The sequence below is a fragment of the Lutra lutra genome, chromosome 9 (assembly GCF_902655055.1).
Source record: "Lutra lutra chromosome 9, mLutLut1.2, whole genome shotgun sequence".
NCBI lineage: Eukaryota > Metazoa > Chordata > Mammalia > Carnivora > Mustelidae > Lutra > Lutra lutra.
In genome coordinates, this window is record NC_062286.1 from 142,924,472 (window position 1) to 142,947,287 (window position 22,816).

At 60.5% G+C, this 22,816-nt stretch overlaps 1 protein-coding gene across 1 annotated transcript in view; it reads left to right on the forward strand.

Annotated features, from left to right (window-relative positions):
- The window catches only part of NTSR1 (neurotensin receptor 1), a 42,132-nt gene extending 23,686 nt beyond the window's left edge, over positions 1 to 18,446 (forward strand). Inside the window, exons 2-4 of the mRNA XM_047745622.1 lie at positions 10,563 to 10,764; positions 14,119 to 14,209; positions 15,548 to 18,446. Coding sequence (XP_047601578.1) covers positions 10,563 to 10,764; positions 14,119 to 14,209; positions 15,548 to 15,797 — 543 coding nt within the window. The 3' untranslated portion in view covers positions 15,798 to 18,446. The remainder of the gene's footprint in view (positions 1 to 10,562; positions 10,765 to 14,118; positions 14,210 to 15,547) is intronic.
- The last annotated feature ends 4,370 nt before the right edge of the window (positions 18,447 to 22,816 follow it).

Genomic DNA, 22,816 nt, shown 5'->3' on the forward strand with positions numbered 1-22,816 from the left:
GGGAATGAGAGCGGGAAACGTGAGCCTGGCTCAGAAGGCAGCATTTCCACGGCACGTCCCAGGTCCCAGCCAGGCCAGCAAGGGGGCGGGCCACAGACTCCCTGTCTCTGTGGGAGGAGCGGCCAGACACATTGCAAAAGGTGTGTGTCCAGGCTGCGGGACACTGTCAGCCGTCTTGGAGAACCCTCCTGCACGGACCACCAGTGGGCGAGTTCATGACAGTCTTGGTAGTGGAGGGACCCGTGACAGTGCCCCATGGCCTGGCCCCAGGAGGACACCACAAGGCTGGGGCCACCAGTGACAATTAAGGCCAACTCTCAGGAACCCTGGAGGTCCTGAGGATGGCAAAGGTGCTGGTGGGCAAGCATGCCACCTCGGGGCATATGGGGACTGGTGGCAGCTGGTCTGGGGACAGAGCAGGCAGAGGGGACCAGAACCAGGCATGGGGTTTGTGCAGAAGCAGACACGTTGGTCAGATGTCCCACAGCCCAAAGAGTGGCCTCCAAGGTGTTGTTCCAGTTGTAGGAACGTTCTTTCTCCGCTCAGTCCCTGCAAAGCTGTGGGTTTTCCCCACAATTTCTGGTCGATGAGACTTTGCCTCCAGGTGGCTGAGTTCGCTGGGATAACAGCAGACTGGCCACGAGAAGCTGAGACCCCCGGCACTGACCCCTGGACTGACCACTGCGCGGTGACCACATTGGCACCTTCGAGCGTAGTCTGCCCACCGGCCCGGCCGGCACAGGAAGCAGGTGCACCCGGAGGCCGTGGCCTTGCCAGAGCGGGCCGAGAAAACTCCTCTGACCGTGTAGGGCTGGATCAACGGCAGCAGCGGATCGCCCCGCAGGGGCTGGGTAAGTTCCCCGGACCGCCGCACACCTGGGACGAGGCTCCCAGAGCCCACGGCGTGCCCCCGCGTCAACAGCGGGAGATCTGCGGCAGCGGGCGCGGGACTGGATCCGGGGCGGCCGCAGCCCGTCGGGGTGTCCGGCGCGTGTCGCCATGGCAGACGAAGGCAGCGCGTTCGCCCCCTCTGCCCACCTCTGCCCGCACCTTCCCGCCCGCCCGAGCTCGGCAGGAGGGCACCTCCGAGAACCCCAGGCTGCGATTTTCTCTGACTCCACCAGAGCAGGACAAACCCTGTTTCACCAACGCCTCGTGTGGGAGTCGCTGCGGGGACGGACGCTGACAGGCTGCAGACAACTCCGAGGGAAGGCCTCCAGGAAGACCAGGGAAAGCCAGGGTGTGAGACGTTGCACAAGAAAGAGCCTCGCCTCGTCGAGGAGGCCGAGGAGGCCGTGAGGGGAGCCTCTAACCTGGGAGGACATGCGAGATGAGACGCCACATGGGGTTACTAAAGCAGGAGGAGACGCGCCTGAAAGGAGCCACTGTGCGGCCCGAGAGGCCAAGAGTCTCCCTGGGGTCCCTCTGGGGCGCATGCTGACTGCCTCCTACCTACCACTGTCCCCACACCCACCCGTCCCTGGGTCCTGCCTCAGCCCCCCAGTTTCTCCCAACTATCTGCTGTGTCCGTCCCCGTGGGTACCGCTCTCTGGGCCCAGGTCCCTCCTTGACCCCCGGCTCTACCCACTTCTTCACCCCCTCCTCTTGCTTCTGCAATAGCCTTTCATAATGCGACCCCCACCCAGCCCCCGTGGGCCTGAGGCCCCCCTCCTCCCCCACATCCGTGCTCCTCATCTCTCGGGGCTCTGCATGAAGATTCCTCCTCCAGAGAACGGCCCCTTGTCTCCACTGGACGATCTCATGCTCGCTGCCGAGTCGTGCGCGTTCCCTCTCCTCCGCACCCACCTCAGTCTGCGCACACTGCCTCGCACACAGCAGATGCTCCGTGAACGCTCGTGAAGGTCAGATAAGGAGGACCTGGGCACCTGGTGCAGAGGACGGAGGGTGGGCTGCTGAACCGGGGGGGACATGGGTAGACACGAGGGAGGGTGCAGCCCTAGGTGCTGAGACATGCCCAGAGGAGACGCCAGGGCAAGACGTGGGGCTGCCCCAGGCTGGGGTTCCCGAGCTGGGAAGGCGCTGCTGTCCTGGGCCTGTGTCTAGCTGACAGCCTGAGTCCCAGGGAGGCCCTGGTCACAGCCTGGTCCCCTCACACCACTTCGGCGGCCGCTGTGCTCCTACAAGAGAGAGGGCTGCCAGTTCCCCGAGCACGATACCGGGAAATCGCGGCAAACCCTCCCACTGCCTGTCTCTGCTCTCGGGAGTGAGGCCTCCCTAGAGCCCATCAGCCCCTCTGGCCCTCGGGCTCGGAGCACCAACCACGGCAGGGGTCCACGGCCCAGGGCGGTGGGGTCCTTCCAGCAAACCACCCTTCTGACCATGGGAGCTGGAGGCCACGGACAACATTTGTCCTGGTCCTCGATTCATTTCCAGCCTGGACGTCCCTGTTCCTGAGGACCAGGGTCTTCAAGATGGACGAGTCCACCCCCTGCTTTACCGGCAGGAAGCAGACCCGGCCTGAGAATAGATGAGCTCAGGCCGTTGGGCCCAAGTCCTGGCTGCTTTGCTCTTCGGTACCTAGAATCGGAGAGCTGGGCCCCTGTCACCGCAGCGGCCGGCTCTCGCACGGGGGGTGGCGTGTCTCGGGTCCGTCGGGCCTCTTTACTGTTTCAGAGTCCGTGGCTGAAAAGAGGGAAGCAGAGTGAGGCCGTGGTCACATGGTCGTGTTCTCTCTGGGGTGGAAGGAGGAATGGTCATCGGGGACCCTGCTTTGGGGTAACCGGGCGGCAGACGCTCCTGCCTCGCTGAGGACTACAGCCAGGCCCCTCGCTGAGTGAGGCTGGGGGGAGCTGTGGCAGGGGACCCCGCCACCGTCTCTGAGGTCACAGCTGCCCTGGGCGGAGGCCCCAGTGGCCACCTGGCAGGGAGAGAATGAAGCATCGCCGCTGGGAGGGAAGCCAGAGAACAGGGTCCCTGCCGGGCCCCGGAGTCACATGCAGCCCTAGTTGGGCTTGGGGTGTGGGTGGCCCCTCCGGCCCTCCTCCCTCACACCGGCCACCCCACTCCGGGTCCACCATAATCAGATTCACCTAAAGCAGGGACAGAGCATTAATTCTATTGAAAGGAGCTGGGTACAGACCAGATGTCCACGGGAGCAGTGACCAACTCTGCCGGGGGACAGTAATTTGAAATTGGGAAGGAACAGGATATTTGCTGAACTGCCCACACAATTACATGGTGAGAAAACACTGAAGGTCATGGGGTGCAGGTCCATCTGCTGGCGACGCCGGGAGCACGGAGAACAGGGCGGATCTGGAGGACAGTCCCCTGCCAAGCCCTGGCTGCACACGACTCTCCTGACCCCGCTGCTGAGGTGCCGTGGACGCCTGCTCCTGCTCTGGCTCCGCCTCCCCATCCCACAGCACAGGATCTCCCCGACTCACCGAACCCCCCAGACACAGATGAGGGATCTGCTGAACTGCCTCGACACCCACCCCCGCCGGCATCCGCGTGTGGCCCCCCACCCCACCTGGGTCTTGATGGGGACCAGGGCCCATGTTTTCCTGGCGTGGAGCAGAGCTTCGATGCCCCAGGCTCTGTCAAAGGCACGTGCAAAGTCCCCAGGACGCTCCGCAGACTTGGCACGACATGTAATCCCTTGGAGTCTAATGAATTCCTTGCACATTAGAAAAATGCACACTAAAGGCTTAGCAAACCTGATCAAATCAGCAACTGTTTGAATTCTTACGAACTGGGAGCCACCCCACAAGACAGACTTGGTCACCGCAAGAACACCGTCACCGTCACAGTATGAGGAGCAGGGAGGGACGAGTACCGGGCATGCCTCACGTGCACCATGGTCTCCGTGTGTCAGGTGGCCACCAAGGCACCTTCCTGTCCCCCTCGCAGGCACAGAAGCGGGGCCACGCCCCAGGGTTGGCCAGCCATGCACCTGCTCGCTCGCTGCTCACTACTCTGCCATCCTTGTCAACCTGTGTGCTGCTACTTAGCAGATGATTTGAACATTCTCTTGGGCTTTTTAACCAACAGATATTTGAAAACATGGCAAACAGGCCTTCAGCCCACAGCCCTGACAGCTTGCCACACTGCACAGATGGCTTCCGTGTGGTTTCGAGAGGCGCCGGCACGACCGAGAGGCAGCTCGCCACCCCAGCTGCTGTGGAGGCTAACGAGCCCCCAACTCTGAGCCAGGGCCAGGCCTCCCATGCCCCTCCTGTGTACTCCTGGGGAGGGGCCATCCTGCTCCTCCTGGAGGAAGGGACAGGCATATTGGGAAGCGGTTTCCCTAATCTGATTGAGGGTCTCCCAGCAGCCCAGCTGGAGCCAGCGCTGCAGCACAGCCAGGGGCAGACAGGATGCGGCTCGGTGGGGGGGTCGTGGGGGGGGGTCCTCCAGATTCACTCCCAGACTGCAGGGCTGTGGCTGCAGGAGTGGCAGGCAGGGTGGAGGGAGCACCTCCCACATAGGTCACACAGGTTACAGGTGCGCCCCTGCCCCTCATCAGGAAAAGAAGGGTCTAGAGACGGGGTGGAGTATTCCTGAGGGTGCCTGCTCCTAGCTGGCTTGGGGTTTCCCCGAGTCCCCACCCCAGCCCAGGTCCACCCACCGCAGACCGTGACCTCTGGTCTCCCCTCAAGGTCTACCCCGCCCCCGCCCCCAGAGCAGCCACCAGCTTTGATGTCACTGTCCATGGTGCTGAAGCCCTAGCTTCCTGGGCTGGATCATTCCCTCCCTGTGAGTCCCCAGTAAGTCTGGTCCCTCCTCTCCCAGAAGATCCAAGCCCTAGGGGACCATGAGGACCATGGTGGAGCAAAAGGGAGAGCAAGGAAAGGAGAGAAAAATGGACAGAGGTTCAGCCCAGAGAGATCACCAAGGAGTCATGAGTTTTGGACTAGAAATCGTTCTCAGAAATTCGTACTCACCCCAAAACAGTGTCCTCTCTGGGCAGTTGAGGGCAGGGTTTGTGTCCAGCAAAGTTTCATGGATGAAGATAGAGTAGCCGCATGCTAGTCCAGCCATTGCCCAAACCCAGGGGATGCACGTTCCTTCCATCCACTCCCTGCCTGTGAGACGGCCTCGTGACGTGGGAGGCAAGTATGGCAGCTGTGGGTCAGACGGGGTCTGGGCTCATAGCTGGGTCTGGGTCGCGGCTTCTGTAAAGTGAGAACACCGACAGAGTCTAGCTCCTTAATCCAATGTGCGTATTCGATGAAGGACATGCGGAGCACTGAGCTTGCTGTCCGGCTCGCGACAAGCTTTCTGTTCATGCTTAGCTAATGGCTGTGTGCCACCTGGAAGGGGAAGTTAGAGATGCTCACGGTGTCCTTTTTACATCTGCTTATTAGAGCTAGCAGTGGTGGGAAGGATGGTGGTCGGTGAGCTCTGTGGCCGGAAGCAGACACCTGACCTGTGGAGTCCTCCTCCCTGGGTGGCCCTGCAGACACTAAACATGACTCATGTGGCCTCTCCAGGTCACACACCCCATCTTCTCCCCTCTTCCACCTGTTGGCTCAGACATGTCCACAGCTCCTCCCCAGAAGCCCAGGCCTGTGGCCAGCGCTGACCCATAGTGCAGTGTGCAGCTCAACACTGGTCTGTCTTCTTTCCTAGATGTGTGTCCACGGGTAGGTATCTGTGTTGGGTGGTGGGTCCCAGCAGTGTCTGCAGCGTCAAGGTGCTTGTTGGATGAGGAATGGAAGATTCTGGGCTGTGTCACCTTGAAGGACCCTTTTCTTGTCTTTGGTCCACCCCTGAAATGAGGACATACCCACTGAGCTCCGGTCCCTTATTCCTCTGACCCTTCCCAGTCCTGGGGTGGGGGCATGTGGGATTTTCATGTGACCATGCGGGCAAGGACCCCAGGCGCCTGTCACGGACACACATGTAGGAGAAGCAAACCACGTGTCCCACTGATTCCGTTCCTGTGCCTTCAGTTCAGGAGGGCATGACAGGAGCCTCCCAGCCCTCCCCCCAGGTCAGCCCATATTGGCCTCCGTTGGGGTTCCCCCTGGGAACGGCCTCCTTACTTCACACTAGCTGCTCTGGGCTTACTTTCTTCGCTCAACTAGTGTCCCGGCCCCCCGCCCAGTCGGACTCATTCCTGACGCCAACAGAGTGGCTCCTGGTGTGGATGCACCGTGGCTCACTGGACGGCCGAAGGGCGGGCTCCGGTGCTCTTGTTGGGTTTTGCTGCTCTGAGGGTGGCGACGCGCCGGGACTCTGGAATGACTCCCATCACTGTCCCTGCCCTCAGCAGCGCCAGAAGAAGAAGGAGCCTGGTGCGTGTTTGCTCGTGTGACGTGCTTGCTGGGTCTGAGGAGGGGTTCTGTTCCACCTGGGGACTGACTGGAGCTGGAGGCCACCCCTCTGAGCCTGGGCCTGGTGGCGGCCGCTCACCTGCCATGCCAGCTGAGGAGGTCCCGGCACTCTCTCCGTTGGGGAGTTTGAACAAGAAGCTGAACCACTGGCACTCGTGCCTTCCCCTCACTACAGGCTGGTTGTTGAACCTGGAAGCAGTGTGAGCCCAGGGCCCAGCTCTTTATTTAAACACATGGTGTGAAATAGAGAGAAACGGGCCACCGTACTACACAAAAGATGGTTCTGCAGAGGAAGTGAGCAGCGGGCGTAGGTCGTTTGAAGGCAGAAGGAGAGGAGCCTCATTGGAGAACCCCTCACAGACAGAGGGCCCCCCGGGGCCGGGCTCGGCTCCCTGCATCCCGCGCCTGCTGCATGTGTCCCGAGGTACTGGGGGTCAGCCCTCCCTTCCGGCAGACCTTCTGTCCCTAAAGGCAGACCTCCTCTTTATTGCTTGACGGTTCCACTCCATCCCCCTCACCCGATGACCAGTGCTGGAGCCAGAGACCAGCCCCGAGTCCGCAGACAGGGCTGGCCGTGCCAATGTCTAGTGCGTGCTGGCACAGTCCCACACTGAACGCCCCCCACCTTGCTTCCTCGGCTCTTCCAGTAACAGCCTGGGCACCCCTGAGTACGGACCATGCTCACAGCACTGAGCTGAGCGCCCATACTATCCCCCTTTAGAAATGAGAAAGCCAGGTCTCGGGGGCCATTCGGCAACTGCCCAAAGCCACAGCTCACCGGCCAGTGCACAGCCAGGTCTGTCTGAGACCAAGGTCCACACCCCAACCAGGCACCCTTGCTTCCCGGAGGCCAGCCCGCCTCAGGAGTTTCCAGCTCAGGCCTGGGCTTTGGAGCCCAGAGGCTGGGCAGGGAAGGAGGGAGGCAGGAGGTCTCCACAGTCCTGGCCTGGCGCTCAGAAGAGCTGTCCTCCCCCAGTCAGTCAGAGCTGGCCAAGCGGTCAGTCAGGGCCATGGGGGATGGAGGACAGGCTCCGGCATGAGGGGTCTCTGGAGGCTCCGGCTCCACCTCGAAGGCAGAGGCATACTAGAGGCAGAGGGAGGCGGGGAGGGGCCAGGGGGACGGGCACACCTGGAGTTGCAGTGGGACAGGAATTTCTCCCGGGACTGAGAGAATGTTTTTTTTCCATCATTGATTTTTTACAGCAAAACTTTACAGCAGTGCTGGGACGACTTTATTTCCCAAATTCCGACAGCTGAATGTCTGTGATGAAAGTAAGCTTTCCACGATTCTCCTGGTAGTTTCCCAGCTTTGATTTCTACATTTTCATCTTCGCTTCATCTGGATTTTTGGTGTGGGATCTCTGAGCTACAGAACAAGCTTCGAGAACCAATTCACATTGTCCTAAGGGGAATAAAGAAACCTTTGTCTCACTGAGGGAGAGTTAGAAGTCTGTCAGCGGCGGCTGCCAGCGGCTGGGTCCCGGAGCTTGAGCGATGCCCTGGGTGCCCTCCTCCCCCTCAGGCTGGGTTCTTCCTGGGCTGGGGTCCTTGCAGGCTGGGGAAATGGTACCAAATCTTACAAAGGCATCTTCCCTCTCTGCCGCAGGCTCAGCAGGACAAAGAGGTCAGGTCTCCTTCCTGAATTAAAAGCCTGCTGGAGGGTGGGCCGCTGAGTAGAGGGGTGGGCGGTTTCAGGGAAGCAGAGGGGAGGTCCTGGGAAGGGGACAGAGGCTTTCTGGCCGTCACCCACCCTCTCCCTCCTGCTTAGATGCCGCACTTGGTCTCATCGGGAGCCATTTCTGGCCTCTGCTGCGCTGCCCATCTCTTTGTCCGTTTATATGTGCCAAACCGTTCTCCCAAAGTCTCTGTTTCATGTGTCGGGTGGTTGGTAAGTGGGTGGTAAGTTGACGGTACTGACCCATCGCTCTTCCTTTCCAGAACTTTCCTGGCCACTATTACATTATGTGTTTCTATTTGAATTTTAGAATCAGCCAGTCTGTCACAGGTCTTCTGTGTTATTGGGACAAATGTGTGGGCCAGGTGCGGCGCCCACCTTTCATCCACCTGCCTGGAGAGGCCCCGGCTTCCCGCACCCGAGCCCTCCTGCCCTCCTGTGGTGACAGGACAGCAACCCCAGAGATTGTACACGAGGCTCATGAGACGTGGTCCTGTTCGCTCATGGTGAGATGGTGGGCTGCTCCCCTGTTCCCAGAACCAGGGGACAGGGGGCAGGAAGGAGCCCCCATCCACGCTGCAAGCTTTGGCAAGAGAAGGCAAGCCCTAAGGTCATGTGTGCCCCCCAGGGCTTCCACAGTCCAGTTTCAGTCTCGGTCTCCAGGCTGGAGGGGTGGGGGACTCTGGGGAAAGACACTCTGCCCTCTAGCAGCTGGGGCTGGCCTGAGCCCGCGATCAGGGCAGGCCTGTGGGGTCAGGCCACTCACTCCTCGCTCCAGACTTCAGCAGCAAGGGCCTGGACCCCTTCCAAGGGGGGATCCACGGGGGCCTCCGAGCAGACCCCAGAGGCCCCCGAGCTGGGCTCTGCCCACTGCTTACAGCCCCCACTGGCCCTTGGAGGCGGCCGTGTTTACCGCCTGTGCTCAGCGGGGTATGGTGTCTCAATGTTTTGACATTTAAAATCTGTGTTGGATACATTCGTTCTGTTTAAATTGAGCCGGGCCGAGGTGAGTCACAGGGAATTAGTCTGTCTCCTGGGCCCAGAGCCGATGTCCTGCTGCACCCCGGCCCGGCTTCCAGCCCAGGAGCAGACTCAGAAACCTTCCTGGGGTGGCCTCTCTGCCCCTGTCACCTCCCCACCATCCTGCAGAAGGTGGGTTCCAAACAGCAGAGCTGGGAAAGGGCCCCACCCGGGAGCTGCCCCCCCGGCTCGGCAGACACAGGAGAGAAGGGTGCTGGCGTGGGAGCTGTCAGGAACCCGGGTAGGCAGGCAGTGAGCAATGCACCCTGGGGGCCTGGGGGCTTTTCTCTGGCCTGTGTGTCCTCCCGTTCAGCAGAGCCTTGTTCCAGTGGAACTGGAGCTGACCCTCAGGCCACTGCCTCTTGGGAGGCCTCGTGGCCTCCTGGGTGGGGCCTGGAGCACTGTGAGGGTGGACAGGCCCTCTGCAGGTCTGAGCAGGAGGTCTCAGCCAGCGTCTGCTCAACGGAGCAGACATGGGAGTCTGCCCTGTTCTGGACAGACGCCCGACCGCCAGGAGGGCCACAGAGGAAAGCTGCCCGCAGCCATGGTGGCCGCTGGGTCTGGCTGGGCTCTGCCTGTGTGAGCAGGACAGAGGTGTGGCCGTCCTCACCCCGGGGAGACTGTCTCCGTCGAACGATTGAGGGTCCTCGGGCTGCAGGCAAACCCGGTTAGGGGTGGCAGGAGGGGCCACCTGGAGCCTGGGGAGCCCCCGTGCAGACCCCTGGAACTTTCCAGGGAGTCCCAGCTGCCAGGCAGGAGCCAGGCCAGGCGGCCTCTCCAAGGGCAGCCCAAAGCCTCTGTGAAGGTGAAGTTCAAAGGGAGCACACGGGGCAGCTTGGCAGGGCCTGGGACGCGCCCTGTGACTCCCCTCGCAGGCGAGGTCACCCGGCCCCTGCCACGGAGCAAGGGGCACCAAAACCTGCCCTGGGAGGTGACGCCAGTTTTAGGACCGGCCCCAGGGGATACCTGTTCCCGTCACCCACCACGGCCGCCCTCAGAGGGGCTGCAGGGATTGGTCTTAGCCTGGTGTCCTGGAAGGGCCCGCTCAAGTGTCGCCCAGCCCCTCTGACTGTCCGGGGCTCAGTTTCCCTGGATACAAATGACGTGGAAATTAGAGGTGCTCGTGAGAAGCTCTTTTCAATGAGCTGAGGGGCCGTGGGTGGGGCAGGAGAAGGGTCTTGCCTGTTTGTCCAAACGTGGACCGTCCGCATACGGGAGGGATGCTGGGCTTGGCCATCCTGGAGGAGAGCCCGGGGCTCGGGGACTGCAACCATGACACGTTGTGTCCTGACCTGGGAACATCGAGCCCAGCCCTTCACCACAGCAAGGACACACCAGAGTTTGTACCCCGCACTGTCGGTAGGCTGAGCCCTGTGCAGAGGAGTTTGCCGACGTGGCGGACAATCTGCGAACCCCTTCTGAGCCCGGGGTGGGTGGGAAGCAGGTGGCGCTTGAGCGTGCCTTGCCATCTGCCCCAAAAGACCAAGCACCTTCCATACTCCAGGTCCCAGCCTGGTGGTGTCCCCTCCACACCAGCCTGACAGCTGTCCTTCTCTGCCTCTCTGCAGATTAATACCTTCATGTCCTTTGTGTTCCCCATGGTGGTCATCTCCATCCTGAACACCATCATCGCCAACAAGCTGACCGTCATGGTCCGCCAGGCCGCTGAGCAGGGCCAGGTGTGCACGGTTGGGGACCAGCACAGCTCATTCAGCATGTCCATCGAGCCTGGCAGGATCCAAGCCCTGCAGCATGGCGTCCGAGTCTTACGTATGTAACCTCTGGGCCCTTAGGTATGGGTGGCAGCCAGGGGCCAGCAGAGCAGCAAGCCACACACCACCAAACAGGGTAAAGTTTGAGACCCAGGCAATGGAGCAGCCCCAGCAGAGACTCAGAAGCCTGACTGTACCCAGAGATCAGTGCTCTTTTCTCCACCCACTCATCTACCCGTCCACCCATCCATCCATCCATCCATCCGTCCGTCCATCCATCCACCATCTATCCATCCATCCATCCATCCATCCATCCCTCCATCCACTCATCCATCCGTCCATCCATCTCTCCCTTCTTCTATCCGTCCATCCATTGACCCAATCCATTAACCCATCCGTCCCTCCATCCATCCTATCACTCATCCATTCACCGATTCCCTAGTCTCTTGAGCATGGACTCAGGGTCAGGCAGCTTGCTCACACAGCCGTGGAGCAGCAGAGGTGTGGGTTACCACGTGTGCCGAGAGACTGATGCCGGCTGGAGAGACGTGAAGTGCAACCCCCCGGACGGCGGCCCACACTCTAATAAGGAAGTCTGAAGACCAGCCCTTACAAAGACCCAAGCCAGCCCCCTACACAGGAGAGCTCAGGGTCGAGTTTGCGCTCTTGTGGGTCATGGTGCTCCCTGTGGGGGTCCCTGGGCCTGGCTTGTGCCCAGAGACGGCATCCTTGAGGAGGGCTCTTTCTCAAAACACCCTGCCCCCCAGTCCCCACCGCTGAAGGCAGCCCCACACAACCCAGTGCCCACCCCGACCCCGACCACCGACCTCGTGCTTCCCAGCAGCCCTCCCAACTGCTGTCACCTTCACCCCAGCGGACGGGCCACCTGTCCTGTAGCAGCCACTGTTTCTTGGAAGAAAGAGTCCCAGAGCTGCACCGCACACACAATTGTAAATGCTCTAATAACCACATTTTTTAAAGAAGAAATAGATAAAATTCATTTACATAATTAATTTGGGCTAATATTTCCAAAGTCTTGTCATTTCAGCATTAGTCATGGTAATAGTGTAAGAGCGTTCCTCAGCCCACAGCCACCTTGTGGCCAGTGACCAACAGGCTGTGTCCAGGGGTCAGCAACACAGCCTTCGCTCCTGCTATGTCAGGGACAGGCTTCCTGGAACATTCCAGTGCCACCGACCCGTCTCCTGCCGCCAACAGGCAGCCCTCCCATCATGGGGTCTCCCCCAGGCCAGGTCTCCTGGGCCAGTGAGGTCAGGGCAGCCACCAAGGGGCCTGGGCCCCCAAACCAAGCACCTGCGGTAGGTTCCCCCCATGACCCAAGATGAGGACACACCATGTCCAGGACGAGCTTCTCTTGGCACCAGGACAGCCCAGCCAGCCCCGGGTTTTCCCAAGTGGCTTTTTTATTGCTTTCTTTTTCATTGTGGTAGAATGCACCTAGCATGCGATTTGCGGTCTGGACCATCTATAAGTGTCCGTTCAGTGGCATTACATACGTTCATGCCATCGATCTCCAGAACATTTTCATCTTACCAAACTGAAACTCTGTCCCCATGAAGCACTAACTCCCCGGTCACTCTTCCCCAAAGCCTGACAACCACCCCGTCCTCTCCGTCTCTATGAATTCGGCCACTCGAGGGGCCTCAGTAAGTGGGATCATCTTTTTGTGCCTGGCTTAGGTCTCTGAGCATGATGTCCTTACCGTTTGCCCAAGTCGTGGCAGGTGTCAGAATGTCCTTTCTTTTTAAGGCTGCGTGTACTCCAGGGTCCGGACACACTGCATTTTCCCGCCGGGTGCATGGACACCTGGGTTGCTTCTGCCTTTTGGCCGTCGTGAACGGTGCCACGGGCGTACAAACATTGGGTTGAGTCCCTGCTTTCAATGCCTTGGGGATTATACCCAAGGGCAGAATTGTTGGGTCATAGAGTAATTCTATTTTTAATTTTTTAAGAACTGCCATACTGTTTCCTAAAGTGGGTATTTTGGGTGCCCGCTGGACGTCTGAAGTGGACATTGCATTCCCACCGACCCTGCAGAAAGGTTCTCATTTCTCCACATCCACACCAAAAATCACTATTTTCTCAGGGTGTAGGCGTTGGTTTGTTTTATAGTAGCCATCATGGCATGAGATGGTACCTTATTGTGGTTCGGGTTTGGTTTCGTCCCAGGGGAGTGACGAGCACGTTCCCATGTGCTGATTAACCACTTGTGTGTCTTTGGGAAAGTGTCTGTTCAAGTCCTTTGCCCATTTTTATTTATTTTTTTTAAAAGATTTTATTTATTGGGGCGCCTGGGTGGCTCAGTGGGTTAGGCCACTGCCTTCGGCTCAGGTCATGATCTCGGGGTCCTGGGATCGAGTCCCACATGGGGCTCTCTGCTCAGCGGGGAACCTGCTTTCCCCTCTCTCTCTGCCTGCCTCTCTGCCTACTTGTGATCTCTCTCTGTCAAATAAATAAATAAAATCTTTTAAAAATAAATAAATAAATAAAATAAAAGATTTTTTTCATTTACTTGACAGAGATCACAAGTAGGCAGAGAGGCAGGCAGAGAGAGAGGGGAAAGCAGGTTCCCCGCTGAGCAGAGAGCCCCATGTGGGACTCGATCCCAGGACCCCGGGATCATGACCTGAGCCGAAGGCAGAGGCTTAACCCACCGAGCCACCCAGGCGCCCCTTGCCCATTTTTAAATACGTAATTGGGTTGTTTCATTTTTGCTGTTGCCTTTTCATGCTCTGTGTGTCCTGGATGTTAATCCCCGATCAGCTGTGTGATGCAGTGTTCTTTCCTGTTCTGTGCATTAACTTTTCACTCTGTTGCCTGTGTCCTTTGGTCCTGTATCCAAGTACTCACTGCTGGACTCAGTGTTGTCAAATTGGTGCCCATCATTTTGCTCCAAGAATTTTGTACTCTTTGCTACATTTAGATCTTTGATCCATTTTGAGCTAATTCTCTATATGGTGTGAGGTAGGGGTCCAGTTTCCTTCTTCGACATGTGGCTGTCCCGTTTCCCCAGTACTGTTTCCGGCACAGTGGTCTGGGCAGGCTTGTAGGAAATCGTCTGCCCGAATTGGTGAGTGTTATTTCTGGGCTCTCTGTCCCGTGGTCTCTGTGTCTGTCTTGAGGTCAATGTCCCACTGTTCCAACCACTGCAGCTTGGTGGTGGGTTTTGAAACCGAGACATGAGAGTCCTCCAGCTTCACTCTTCTCCCTCGGCTTGTCTCAGGGGTCCCTCAAGTCTCCGCATGGATCTTAAGACAGGTTTCTCTTTTCAGCGGGAAACACTGTCAGCATTTCGTGAGAGGTGGCACAGAGTCTGTGATAGCTGTGGGTGACGTTTTAGCAGTGTTCAGTCTTCTGTGCGCAGAGTAGGACCCATGTCTCTGTGTCTCAGGGGCCGTGGTCATCGCCTTCGTGGTCTGCTGGCTGCCCTACCACGTGCGGCGGCTCATGTTCTGCTACATTTCCGAGAAGCAGTGGACCCCGTGAGTACCAGGAGCCTGGGGCAGAGCAGGGAGCCTTGGGCTGGGAGCAGCTCATCCCACAGGTTGGCATGGGAGGTGGGGATGCTGAACAGAGAAGCTCAGGGCAAGGGTGCAGGTCAGGGGTTCCCACGGGTTTGTGGTGAGGCCGTGGATGGGCAGGGGAAGGAAGGAAGGCCACGGAGGGACAGGTGCCACGGGACAAGTTATAGCAGAAAAGGAAAGCAGCCCCTAAGAGAAGGGGAATGAGACAAGTTTAGAGACGTCTGGAGAGTGACAAGAAGGGCTGGCTCTGCTGGGGGGCGGCTGTGTGGGCTCCTAGACCACCACCACGCTGGGAGAGTTGCCAGGAGGACTCCCCGGACTCAGGGAGAGCCACACCCATGCTGTGCTCCATCGCACCCCAAGGACACGTGGCAAAATCAGGAAAAGCCTGTAGATGGGTCCAGGAGACCAGGCACAGCTTCCAGAACCCCCTGGCTATCCGTCCCAGAACAAGCTGAGACCACGTGTGAAATGCTGTCTCCTGGGAAGGTCACCAGAGGCCCAGCGCCCAGGGCATCTGCTGGGGCTGGTCATGTGGGCACCCCTGGCTGGCGGGGCCCAAATTCCAGACTCCCGGTAGGGAGGAGATGCTCAGCACCAACCCCGCTGTTGGCATAGACAGTTTGGGCCCGGAGAGCTCCAGCTCTCAGGATGGAGAACCCCCAAAATCCACGCTCCCAGACAGCAGCGAGGCTAGCCAGGCCAGGAGGCCCCTCTGAGACAGCAGCCCTGGGCCCACCATGGCGTGCAGGTTCTTCACAGTGATGCAGAGCCGGCAGGGAGGGCAGATTGAGGGCAGAGGAGAAGTGCAGGGAGCAGAGCCCCAAGGTAAAGGGTTCTTGAAACTCAGGGCTGCCTGCTGGGAAAGTGAGCTGTCCGGTGAGGGAGTGAGATGCCTGTGAGTGGAGGCAAGCAAGCTGAGGGAAAGTTATGCAGCTGCCCAGGAGGCAAGGAGGGGGTTCCTGCCCTGGCTGTTCAGTGGAAGCCGGGGACCAGCATGCCCTACAGCCCAGGCATGCCAGGATTCTGCACAAGGAAGGGCAGCCCAGGTGTCATGCAGGGAGAGGTGGAGACGGGCCCGGCAGGGCTGCCACAACCCAGCTGCGCCGACTGGTGCCAGCAGGAGTGTGGCCAGAACTTCCAACTTCTCCAGAGAAGCCAGAACCTGAAATTTATTATGAAACAGCCCCACGTCAAAACGTTTACAAGGAGGTTTTAAGGTTCTTGTCCTAAGCCAGCGAGGGTCCGCGGCTGCGAGGCCGTGCAGGCCTGAGCGCCTCTCCCTCATTCCCGCAGGTTCCTCTACGACGTCTACCACTACTTATACATGCTGACCAACGCACTCTTCTACGCCAGCTCTGCTGTCAACCCCATCCTCTACAACCTGGTCTCTGCCAGCTTCCGCCAGGCCTTTCTGTCCACACTGGCCTGCCTCTGCCCACTGTGGGGACGCAGGAGGAAGAGGCTGGCCTTCTCGAGGAAGACCAACAGCGTGTCCAGCAACCACACCTTCTCCAGTAACGCCACTCGGGAGACGCTCTATTAGAGCCGGGGTGGGGTCCAAGGAGGGGGGCAGGAGGGCCAGAGGGGGTGGCCACTCGGCCTCCACGCCCCCCACCCCCAGAGCTGGAATGGGGCTCAGCGGAGGCCTAGGACCTGGCGCCCACCCCCAGAGGCCCCATCTCTTTCAGCGTCTCCATCAGCACCCCCCAACCCTTCCCTCCACGCCTCTTTGAAAACCGGGAGAGATCGCTCCTCTCCCAGATCCAGAAAGGGCCTCTAATCAAAAGAAATTAGTGGTGGCTGAGAGGCAGACTTCTTTGTTCCCACACCACTGGGTGTTAGAACAGAAATGAAAGGCACAGGCCAGGCTGGGCGGGCACGGGGAGGCAGCGGCCCCGAGAGGCCGGGGCGCTGGGAGGAGTCTGGCTGGTGCGACTGCCACTGTCCTCCGCAAGGAGAGGGGCGCGACCCTCCTCTGGGACGGCAGGGGTCCGGACCCCCACCTCTCCAAGGGCGATTCCCAGGAAGCTTTGGTGTGCCCCGAAGGACAGCACGGGGATCCCGTGGGTCAGGCACTGGCCAGACCCAGGCCTTCCCCTCCTCCCTACTAAGATGGCCAGGCTCTACCTGGACGCCCACTGGGAGCTGGCCTGGATGTCTGCTTGGCTTGGCGGGGGCGAGGTCAGGTCGGCGGAGTCTTGCCTCCTCGCACCTGCCGTGCATCCCCAGCCAGGCCGGGGACGTCCCTGTGTGGCCCCGCTGCGTGGGTGAGCTTCCTGAGGGGAAGGGCGGGCTTCCTGAAGAGCAGAGGCCATGGCCAGGTCCCAGAGAGAGGCCATTGGTGGGGACGAGGCCACAGGTGAGGGGGAGGGGCCGTGGGTCCGGGCAGCTCCCCGGGGCCAGCAGCCAGGCCAAGGCCCAGCATCCCAGCATCGTTTGACATGGCCCCAGGCCACAGGCCGCAGCCCCAGCCCCAGGCACCCGGGAAGGCAAGCAACTCCTTGATCTGTAAGAGCCGGTCTTGCCAGACAGGATGGCCTCCTGGCCTTGCCCTAGAAGGTCCCCTGAGCCAGGGGGAGACAGATCCCGGATGAGCTGCCCAGAATAAGCTGACCGGGAGCAGCGAGAGGTCTGGAAAATGAAATGCAGGCTTTTTTTAAGTAGGTCCTCACTGTCCTGAAGGGGGACTGTCAGGCAGACGGCTGTAAGCCTCCCTGACTCAGGACACAGGAGGCCTGGTCTGAGCCCCGGGGCACCAGGACTTGATCCCCCACCCAAAAAATGACAAGCTGGCAAGTCTCCACGGTGGCTTTGGATCTGGGCCCCCGACTTGAACCCTACAGGATCCTTTTCCAAGCCACAGAACTTTTCCGGGCAGTCGGCCCAGTGCCAGTCCTTGGCCAGGGAACCATCTCACAACCCAGGGGCCACCCGCAAGGGGAAGTGGGCCAGCCCAGACCTCACGCACGGGCACCTGCTCTGGGCAGGCGAGGGGGCCACTGGGCCCCGACGGGCAGGCAGCGAGCGGCAAAGGCTGAGGCGAGGCCCAGGCAGTGGGCATTTGAGCAAGAGCCTGGACTCCTTCTGAGAGACCCTCAGACCCCCTCCCTGACCCAGTGTTTGGCACCTTGGGCACACCTGCTACTCAGAGCCTCGGTTCTGCCCCCAACAAGTGCATGTGGCCGTTCGGCCCTCTTGCGAGGCTGACAGTGTGGGTCCTGGAGGACGCCGCCCGGAATGGACGGAAGAGACAGTTCCCCAAGCTGGGGGCAGAGTTGACGTGGGATGGGGAGCTCCCGCCAGCCCAGACCCGCCTAGACGCAGCTGGGACAGGGTCTGTGCTGTGGCCCCAAGCCCATTTTACTGTTATGGTCCCCACGTTCCCATGTGTGTGCCCCGTGCAGCCCTGTGGCGTCAGCGGTTGGCTGCGTCACGCTGTAGCCACCCCCCCAGCCAGACTCAGCGGCCAGCGTGGCTGGTCACTAGTGATGCTGAAAGCCCTTCGTGTCGCTCACACACGCGCGTCCCCAGCCCTCACCACCACATCCAGCCATCTGCAAGAACAAAGCCCTGAGTCTCTTCGTAAGGGAGACGGTGACCCCCGCGGTTGGCGTCTTCTGTTGGGGCTGGGGGACCTGCAGGCGCCCGGACGTTCACTCACTCATTTACTCAGTGGGCACTTACGGGCATAGCAGACAGCCCTGCCTGGGCCCTGGGACCAAAACCACACAGGCTTTGGCCATGTCTCCCAAAGGCTGGGGGGACTGGGGACCCTGATTCCTCTGCTCTGGTCCTTCCCCCACCGTAGCGTCGAGAAGCAGAGGAGAGGAAGGAATGTGTGCAGAAGAAAACCCCATACACCATGGGGTCCCCTCGAGGCCTGACATCAGGGAGACCCGAGTCCATGCTGGCTGTGTGCCCAGCACCTTGCCTGCCCTGAGCCCGTTTCCTGCCCTGCGGGCCGGGCACAAAGGAGGCCCCCTGACAGGCATGCAGGGTCCTACAAGTGATGCACTCGGCCCTCCAGCCCAGAAAACAGGGAAGCAAGTCAGCTTCCCCCCGGGACTCAGTGGTGGGGGGATCCCCTGGGGACCCATCCCTGACATAGCCGGCCCCACTCACCTCCTCCCCAGCCTCCCCTGCTAGGCCTTCACCTCTCACTGGCGGCGTCCCCATGGGTCGAGCCTAGGGGATGAGCAGCATCCTCCCGGGCTGCGGGGCTCCAGGGAGGGCCCTCTGCCCCTGCCAAGTGTCCTCGACCGGAGGGGCCGGCTGGTCTCAGAACCACCATGTGCCCGGCGTGCCAGCTTGGGGGTCCCAGCCCAGCCCGTGTGCAGGCACAGAAGCTCCTGGACCCTGGGGCGGGGGGCGCCGCGCTGCCACAGCTTCTCTCGAACAGCCCCACGCCCTTCTCTCACTCGCTCCCCTGCTGGTGCAGAGTGCCACACCCACGCCCCCCTTTGGTCACTCACTCGCTGCTCACCGCGGGGAGCTCCGCGAGGCGGCCCTGCTGCTCTGCTCTGGCCGGCACGGGCACAGGCACGGGCGTGAGGCTCCAGATGCTCCCGCTCCGCCGCAGGCGTCTCCGGCCCCTGGTCAGCAGGAGAGTCTCGGACGTGCCTTCATTCCCAGGGTGAGGGCCTCACCGGCCAGCTCCAAGGGGTGCACTGGCATCTCGCAAGAATGTCCAAAGGAATGAAACTCTAATGATAGAAGTTCAGGCCAACCAAAGAGGGGAAAGTTGGGGGACAGTGGGCAGGCAGTCTGCAACCCAGACCCCATGTCCGTGCCACCGTCCCCGGAGACCAGAGCTCTAGACCCTCCCACAAGTTTCCTGAGCTTGGACCCCTGTTGCCCCTGTGCACAGGAGAAGAGTCCCCCTTCCTGGTTCTCCTAGAGGCCTCCCGGCCTATGACCATCGCTAAGCAACAGGAGGAGGAGGAGGGCTCGGGAGAGAATTTAAATACACGCTTGAAGGAAGAAAAACGGCCGTCAGCCTGGGCCTGCCGCTGGAGCCCGAGTGCAGGAGGCACCCCCCCCACGCCCTCCCCCTCCCACTGCCCCCCACCACTGCCCCAATCATGATCTCAATTCCAGTTTTCATCAGAACTCCATGGAAACCAGGTCTAGGCTGAATTTATGAAGGGAATGACGCTGTAGAGTCGGGGACAAGGGCAAAGCCGGGAACCAGAGTCGGGAAGGGAGGAGCCCCATGCTGCACGTTGAGGGGACACACGTGTATGCACAGGGGCACACATGCACACACACGTGCCCACACGCGACAGCACTGGCCCTTTGCCCCATTGGGCCTCCTGCCGTGGCTCCGAGAGGCCCAAGGCCCAGCTCCTGAGGGGCAGACCCCTGGTGCCTGGGCCCATCTCTGGGCAGAGCCATGTGAGGGCCTCGTGCTGCTCTAGGAAGCCCCTGGGGAGGCCCACCCAGGCCCAGAGCCAGGGCAAGACCCATGAGCTCAGCCCCAGCCACCCCGACCTGTCACCTCTGACAGGCCCCTCCAGGGTAGCAGCAGGGACGGGTGCCTCCCTCACCCCGCGGCCCCGGGAGCCGCCGGCTCACACAGAGGCCCCAAGGCCCACACCCCAGGAAACTTTTTTTAAGATTGTATTTATTTATGAGAGAGAGAGAGGGAACACAAGCAGGGGGAGAAGCAGGCCCCCCCTGAGCAGGGAGCCCGATGCAGGACTCAGTCCCAGGACCCCGGGATCATGACCTGAGCTGAAGGCAGATGCCTCACCGCTGAGCCCCCCAGGTGCCCGGGGAACCTTGTTCTCATCCCCAAGCACGGTTCTCGCTGTCTTGTCTCAGCTGGGAATTGAACAGGAGACCCTGGGGCTGTCACTCAGGACACCGTGAGAAATGCTAGCCCCGCCTGCGGGTCTGTCAGACCCTGCCCTCACGTGCCGATCTTGGCCCACACGGAGCCGGTGCTTAACGGATGCTCAGAAAATCTAACAAACTAACCAAGAAGCAAACATCCACATCCCTCCCCGTTTCTTGATGGGGGGCCACGGGGCCCTCTCTCCCACAGGGCCAGGGACAGGGGTCGCGTCGCTAAAACACAGCACCCAGACGTCACAAGGTGAACCCGAGGCAAAGCCGGACCCACTGTGGTGTCCCCTGGAATGACAGGCCCGGAACTGCCATCACCTACACAGCTCAGCAACCCTCTGTCCCTCCGCCCCGAGCAGAGGGCGAGCGGCCAGGCAAATGTGCCCAGAACATTCTGGCAAAGCATCCCTGTGAGGAAACGATCCTGTAGGTGAGGACGGATGGTAGCCAAGGGGGCCACAGCCAGCCTGGGTACAGCTTGGCGTGGCGTGAGTGCCCATGTTCCCTGCCCCGAGCGTCCCCTCGGGGACTTGCAGGTTGGCCAGAAGCCCTGAGGGGTCCTGGGGCCCCTGTCTCCCAGGAAGCAAGAAGCTCCCCAGGACTCTGCCTCCCAACGTCCCATCCGAACCAAACTCCACAAAGGACACGTCTCAGTCTCTTGCCAGCCGCCCCTCAGCTTGGAGGCACCCTGCACAGCCTCGCTTGCCTCCCAGGACCCACAGGTCCTCTGCGTGCGTGCCGGTGGGCATCCCAAGTTGGGGGCTCCCCCTGCCGTCACTGTGGGGGAGGGAAGTGCCCCGCCCCTGACCTGTGGGACTGGAGGCCCAGCAGCCTCCCACCCCTGTAAGAGAGGTGGCTCGGACGAGCACGTGCGTCCGAGTCCCCGGGTACCGGACGGCGGGGGGACGCTCTGGGTACCTTGCGCAGCCTGGGTGCCACGTGCAGGCTGGCCTCTCCCCTCCCCAGCCAGCTGCGTCCTAGGATTGCCTCCCTGACAAGGGGGGGACTCTGTCCCTTGTCCCAGGACCGGGGCTGGGAACGGATGGTCCCTCAGGCAGCTCCTGCTGCGCCCACCTTGCGCCTGGATCCGTCCACGGGTGGTTCCGCCTGCAGGGACAACTCTGCGTCCTCGGGCTTTGCTCTTTGCTTTCCATCTGAGTTGTTCAGCTCTTGGTGACCCGAGGGACAGAAAGTGCCTCTGGCTTCTCCCATCCCACTTGGAGCTATAAATGGGCAACTTGCCCGTCCCACGTCCGACATCTTAGAGCCTGAGCCGAGTCTGCTCGCTGAGGGGCACACGCGTCTTCCCAGCGCGGGAGACGATCTTCCGGATGGACACACCGGCGCGTCGCGGATGCTCGTGAGACCATTTCCAGCCCTTCCCTCTCCCAGGGAGCTCGGAGCCCGGCCTGTCTTCCGCCTCGCTCCTGCGCGCTGCCCCTTCCTTCCCACGGTGGGTCGGAATCTCTGAGCTGCAGGTTTTGTGCCTTTTTCATTTCACTGCTACAGCCACACGCCTTCTGCAGCACCATGTGAGTGCCCGTCCCTCTGGCAGCCAGCGCTCACCACGAAACTCTGCAGTCCCTTGAAAGGAAGGTTCTGGGAAGATGTTCCGTGACATTGTCTCTCTGCCACCGGCAGGTCAGAGGAAAACGTCGGCCTCACTGAAGCTCTAGGATGAGCCATTTCCTGTGATCTGCATGGGGAGCCCGGCCCCCAGGGTGTCTGTCGCATATACTCGCACCTGCAGCCGGCCCCGTCTGGGCTGGGGGCTCCTCAGGGAGCAGAACGGCTTCGGGAACAGAAGGGGACCTGGACCCTGTGCTACTTATTTGCACAGGTGAGGGGAACTGCAGCCCCAACCGACCCCTCCTGGTCCCACTGGACGTGACTCCTGACTCGCCCCTTCCAAGCAGAATCTCACCTCCCAGCAGCGATTTCCCGCCTAGACACTCCCCCGGAGGGTCTTTGAGACCTCGCTCACCCTCTCTGAGTGTTTGTGTGTCTTGTCAATGTGACATGTGGTGGCTCAGAAATACTAAATAAAATCCTCATAATAGTAAAATATTTGGGCGTCGGGGGCTCAGTTATTAAGCCTCTGCCTTTGGCTCAGGACATGATCCCAGGGTCCTGGATCGAGCCCCGCATCAGGCTCCCTGCTCTGCAGGAAGCCTGCTCCTCCCTCTCCCACTCCCCCTGCTTGTGTTCCCTCTCTCCCTGTGTCTCTCTCTGTCAAATAAATAAATAAAATCTTTAAAAATAATAAATAAATACTCAATGGCCGGCCAAATCCTGAAACGCTGACGTTGCAAGGAAGCTTCTAGAGAGCCGTCTGCAGAGGCTGCCTGAGGCTATCCCGGGACTCCCGCCCCCCAGCCCCCCAGCCTGGGCCCCAGCCTGCCGAGGAGCTGCTTGCCGGTGTCACCTCCGACCCCCTCCCGGTCCACACAGCTACTCTGCTGCCTCCTTCTTTTTCACGGAGCCCAAGCCCGTCTAGCTGGCTGTGCACACTTTCACTTTAAAGACGCAAGACAGTTTTCCTCGGTGATGAAGTGATACCTTCTCTCATGATGTGGAAGAGAGTGTCCCGAGGACAGTGTCCCCTTGGTCCCACCTAGAGGTGATCCCTGCTGGCGGGGGGCCCACCGCCGCCCCGGGGCCATGCCAGCCGCCACAGAAATATCCCTGGCCTGGACGGTGGCCGGCGCACTCTCA